Below are 5,626 nucleotides of genomic sequence, written 5' to 3'. Positions count from 1 at the left end.
AGACCATCAAGAAAATCTGGTGAATCGGGACACCTGAACGTGGTGAGCCATTCCAGCACTTGCCACGGTGTGCACAGGGATCCATTAGCCCCAAAAATTTGTAGGTGAGTTCCACCATGGGTGGACCACCTCCCTGTAAATTTTCATGATTTTAGGATACTCAAAAGGATTTAAATTAATTTAAAGAATACAATCTATCTAAGGTGAAATATTGCTGGAATATAACTGTCCTGAATTTGGGCCATCCAATGGGTGGGTTCTGGGCCTCCAAAATTCCTGAAATTTAGACCCAAGGTCCCTCATCAAGCCTAAAACAAGTTGGCATCCAGAAATATGGCCCACCTTCTTAGAAATTATTTTTTTAATATTATTTTTATGGGACTATGCTGCTGGACTGCACAGCAGAAATTTCTGGCAGTCCAGTATGTTGGCCCACTCTTTTGGATGCCCAAATAGGATTCCTTGGCCCTGAAATTGTGTGGATAGGTCCTACCATAGGTGGGACACCTCCCTACAAAAATTTAGGATTTTTGGGATAGTAAAAATATTTTATTTAACTCATACAATTTATGGACAGCAAGGTCCAGATTTTTATTTTCCTGCTGCAGCAATGTTGCTGTCCCTGACTTTAGCACCCCATTTGAGTGGGCCCAGGTCTATGTAAGTTTAGAAAAAATACAAGGCCAACCTTCCTATACAAGTATACAGTAAGGTGGGGTCCACAAAGGTGGCCCAGAATTTCAAAATCAGGCTGATATTTATGAGTTTCCAGCAAATAGTGTAGCTAGACAGTCCAGAAAAATCTGGACCGTCCACCCTCCTTGGCCCACCCTTTTGGGTGATCAAATAGGGACATTTGAAGCTGAGGTTTAGCATACTTTTAGGTGGGGTCCATACCTCAAAGAGAAGTCTAAGAAATCAGGAAAAATGAGACCACAAACAAGGCCTACAACACATACATTACAGTATAAAAAAAAATTTCAGCAATCTGGACAGCAACATGTTGCTGTCTAGATCAGCCCAAAAATTTAATAAATGGGAAATAAATCATAGATTCCACAAGGTGGGGTCCACCCTGATGTGTCACACAACTCCTAGGCCCAGCACCTCCCCAAGAAAATCCATAAAATCAGGCCCAAAGGCTTTCCAAATCAAGCAGCAAAACTAGGCAGCACAGTTGGGCCTGGGTGTCCAACAACTTGGGCCTGGATGTCCCAAAATTTAAAAATTCTGGTTGCATGGCACATCAGGTGGGCCACATAATCATTACATCCAAACCATAGAAAGGGGAAGAGAAGAAGAAATGAAATCTCATCAAGATGGGGTCCATGGAGAATGGCCCCATCAAGATCACATGCATGCAAGTGATGGCTAAAAAGACCTTATCCAAGGAGTGGTGGACCTTCACCATTGATGTGGTGAGTCCTACACTCTCCATATGAAGCAACAAAAGATCTATGACAATAAGAATCATGCAATCTATCCTACATGCTCACCCACTTGTTGGATCTTCAAGATTCTTCAACCACCATGCTCCTTAAGCTTCAAGGAAGGAGGTTCAATGGTGATGATGGATCTTTGATGGTTAGATCTAGGGGGAAAGAAGAGGAAAGAGGGCTGGAAAAATTCAGCAATGGAGGACATTTGCAAAGAGGAGAAGAGAGAAATGAAGAAAGAGAGAGGGAGATGAGAGAGTTTCTAAGGTTGAAATGATTGCTTTCTTAGAAAAAGATGAATTTTTGAAAAGAGAAATAATCATTGCTCATGGGATAGGGTGGCTCATCATTGCCTAGAGAAGCTAATCTCATCATGGTTTCTTGAGAAAAGAAGCCATCATTGCTAGGCTAAAGGTGGCTGACATTGGGAATAGTGCACCTGGGGAAATGTGCAATCAGGTGGGTCCCACTAAAAATGCAATCAACGGTCCAAATAATGTGCGGCCCATAACTTTTGATGGACATGCTGGATTTACGCATGAGACACGATGCTGGAACCGCGGCGATGATGCGGTCGCAATGGCATAGGTCTTGGGTCAATCCGAGTCGGGTCTACGTGACCAAACTCGAGGGTGACCGCAATCACTATCCGAAGGTCGCGGGTCACCGAAATTTGACCGGTAGGACCGCGGGACCAAAATACACGATATGCATACTCACACACACACATGCAAACATGCAAACTCAGGACAGGTCTCACAATAAATCCATAACGAACTTTGGATGGGTATTCAGCCAATCAAAGACTTCCTTGCTGGCCACATCTCCCATGCCAACATAAGCAACGCTGGTGAGAAATGGGAAGCCGCAACTGAGTAGTGAAACATGAAGATGCTCTCCTAATGTAGGCACGTGCTTTCTGTTGACCCATTTGGCTTCATCCATGTAGGACTAGATGAACACCTTCATCTGATCATGCCATATCAAACCAAACTCCTTTAGAAAAATTCAAATAAATAAATAAATAAAATAAAATAAATAGGAGAATATATGATGAGGAAGAACATGCAATTGTACATTTGCAATACCAATCATCTAGATTGAATGAACCATTACTCCCATTTGAAAATCTTAAACACATGATTGGCATATTGCTTTTTCAGTTCAGTATATTTGAACCATTGAAAAAAATTGCTCAATCCATAACTGACCTACTCATAAACAGTTTGGATGACCGATATTTCAGTGGGTCAACCGGATCCAATTCCAACCTAATGTAATACCAATCATCACCAACGAGCCTGGACCTAGATGGATATAGTTGGAAATGGCCGGCCTTACAATTTACCAGGCCTGGCATGGACTCACCTGGGCCTGACCTTGTGCCTGGCTAGCGGTACTGCCCTATGACTGTAATAACTCTCATGAAGTAGAGTTTTGATGTCATAGTTCTCTTTTTATGTAGTTTGTACGGTAGAATTTTTCCTCCGACATCATCTAGCTCTCTATTTCATCTACTGTGTTTAAGAGTGCAAGATAGCAAGCCTTCATGTAATCTAGAAGCCCTTCTGTGGCCTCAAGTTCCCACCTAAAAGTTATTAGTCTCTAACATTTCACATCGATAGTGTTTCCACGGTAATCAGGTGTATAAGAAAGATGGACCATTTCCCAGTTTATAGTCTATCAACCACCATTAACCCTCTGGAGTGATTTCAGCAAGAATATTGAAATTTCAAGGAGGGTTCCAGATTTATACCTGTAGACTACATTAGTGAATATTTCAAGTTCGTCGAACGTGGCGTATGCATCGTAAATGTCATCAATTATCGACCAAAGTTTCATTATTTTGGTTTTTATTGCTCTTACACGGGTGTACTGAGGCTCAAAGTACACTCCCAAAATCCAAAAGTAGGTTTCCACCAATCTATCTCTTGCAAAAGGGTACTTAGTTGTAAGCCCAAGATCCTTCCACCACCTACAATAAATGTCGACACATCAATATATCATATTAGTAAGAAATAGATGGTTTGTTTGTTACTAGTTGCACTGTGTTTGGATGCTCAATTGAGTCAAGCCCAAGATTGTTCCACCACCTACGCATCAGTGTATCATATTATTAACGATACCATCCAAATGCGTCACTAAAATAATAATGAAACTTACCTAGAGAGGTCCCTGAACTCTCTCTGATGCAGTGATTGTAGACAATTAAAATCCAATCTTGCAAGCTTAAGCAACACATCGTTGTGAGACTCATCTTCTTGATAGAGTGAGATGTAGTACCTTGACTCCAGCCTTGGTATGCGCTTGTGTAGTGGAAGCTCTAGGGCTCGACGTACCATTGCAACAAGTGGAGGATGAAGGTGGTCCACGATGGTCTTAAGGTGACCAATATTGAAAACAATGGCTTCATCCAATATATCTTCTCCTTGTATGCCTAAGTATGCAGCTTTACATAAGCTTAACATACCCCTCACATCACTTCTCAAGGTTTCTTTGAAGTTTCCATCCTCATCTTTGACATTTTTGAAAGCATCTGTTTCGCCATTCAAAATTTCATGACATCATCTATAAATGGTCTTGTGATGGTGCTTGTGCATGTGTGGTGCATGAGAGCATGCATGTGATGTCCAGACCATTCATCTAAAAGGTCCCATCACTTGTGCACCACTCGCACAAATCTCTCTGAGTAGAGAGATCTCAATCTGCGTCTCACACCTCGTAGAAAAGGGGTGCAAACGCTAAAATGTGTTTTTAGATGATGTTGACATGAAGGGAAAGATTCATTTCCCATACATCCCATATATGGTTTAATCTTCTAATAGATGAATGATCTAGAACATCATGTGTTTTTTTATTATATAAATATGCCTACGCGCACAGAGAGAGAGAGAAAGAGAGAGAGAGAGAGAGAGAGAGAGAGAGAGAGCGAGATTCTTATACCAGAAGACATGTTGTACCCTCCTTGCCTTAGCAGTCAGAATCGGAGTGCAACGGCGTACAAATCATCATATTGAACTTTCGTATATTCCCCATACATATGGTGTAATGCCTCGTCTATCTCGTTTTCAAAGTGATACGCCACTCCCAGCCATTGAATATCATCAATCAGATTCATTTCTTGCACTGAAACATGGGTGTTGAAAAGCATCCTTCTCACTTCTTCCTTAAGCATTTCAACCTTTCTCGTCCATGCATCCACCTTCTGCATCCATTCCATCGACAAACTCAAAAATACTAATAGATTATTTATTTTTTCTTGAATTATGAATTTTGAAATTTTGCGTACGTGAATACATGATCTAACGTGCATGCATTTGCACATGCACCTGCAACACGTGCAGCTAAGAGTAATACTCTCCACAAAGGAGCAAACATAGTCAACATCCACATTGTTCACGCATGGACATCCCCACGCATGTACTGCAGCCTAAAAATGAGGCTGATGCTGTGTACATGGATTGTCTAATAGCAGTGATTTTCTTCTCTTTTTCATTTTACTCTGCATTCTCCTTGCACACGTCTGGCCCACACATGCTGGCTGTGTTGAAAGCCAGGATTTTAAAGCCACAAGCGTATCCGATAGGCCTACATGATGAATGGCATGGATGTCATTCACGCATGTCATCACATGGTCGTGTGTGAAATACATTCCTACCTTTTGGTCTCCAGAGTAGTTAAGGAAGTGATCACCCCACACCATTGGGTGAAAAGCAGCTGTTTGGCGGACAACCTCAGGCTTTCCAATTTTGGTGTCTTGAAGGGTAGAACAAAGAGAAGGCGGACCTTGATGAGCCATTTCAATAGATGGATGGAATTGAAACAAGTATTTTTAATTTTTTTTTTGCCTTTTTAACTGAAGGCTTGTCTGGTCCAAGACAGGCAGATTATGGGTATTTAAGGCCCCAGGGACACGCAATACATGCTGTGTACTGAGTTTTCGTCTGTCTTTGATTGTCTGCGAGTAGACAAGTTCTGCATCATGACCTCGTGTTACACGTTCAAAAGATGTGATGATCAAGACAGATTGTTTGGTAGGTGGCTAGGTGGATCAAAAAGGCAGGGATTCGACGGCTCTGGCCATCCATGTTTACGAGTTTTACTTGTTGAATCTGGCCATCCATGTTTATGAGGTCAGCTAGGGGTGCTCTCCTTCTGGACATGGTAGGCCTTGAGACATTGAGAAGGTC

General features: G+C 41.8%; 1 protein-coding gene across 2 annotated transcripts; it reads right to left on the bottom strand.

Moving 5' to 3' along the window:
- Window positions 1-4,400: 4,400 nt before the first annotated feature.
- LOC131240479 ((-)-germacrene D synthase-like) lies at window positions 4,401-5,292 on the bottom strand. 2 transcript variants are annotated; one of them, XM_058238766.1, is made up of 2 exons: window positions 5,095-5,292; window positions 4,401-4,641 (listed from the first exon to the last, which is right to left on the bottom strand). In XM_058238766.1, exons 1-2 carry the CDS (start codon window positions 5,233-5,235, stop codon window positions 4,414-4,416), a joined length of 369 nt encoding a protein of 122 aa, XP_058094749.1. In that variant the 5' UTR covers window positions 5,236-5,292; the 3' UTR covers window positions 4,401-4,413. The 2 variants fall into 2 exon arrangements, with proteins under 2 accessions (XP_058094749.1, XP_058094827.1); XM_058238844.1 differs by having other exon boundaries at window positions 4,401-4,638.
- Between the last annotated feature and the right edge of the window lie 334 nt (window positions 5,293-5,626).

The sequence above is a fragment of the Magnolia sinica genome, chromosome 1 (assembly GCF_029962835.1).
Source record: "Magnolia sinica isolate HGM2019 chromosome 1, MsV1, whole genome shotgun sequence".
In the NCBI taxonomy this organism is placed as follows: domain Eukaryota; kingdom Viridiplantae; phylum Streptophyta; class Magnoliopsida; order Magnoliales; family Magnoliaceae; genus Magnolia; species Magnolia sinica.
The sequence above is the reverse complement of the archived record's forward strand: the minus strand, read 5'-3'. Positions and strand labels throughout refer to the sequence as shown.

Excerpts from the sequence above, each read along its gene's own strand:
- LOC131240479 (XM_058238766.1), bottom strand. The coding sequence starts at position 5,235 with ATGGCTCATCAAGGTCCGCCTTCTCTTTGTTCTACCCTTCAAGACACC. Across the intron at positions 4,642-5,094 it reads ACTACTCTGGAGACCAAAAG|AAGGTGGATGCATGGACGAG; the intron begins GTAGGAATGTAT and ends GAATGGATGCAG.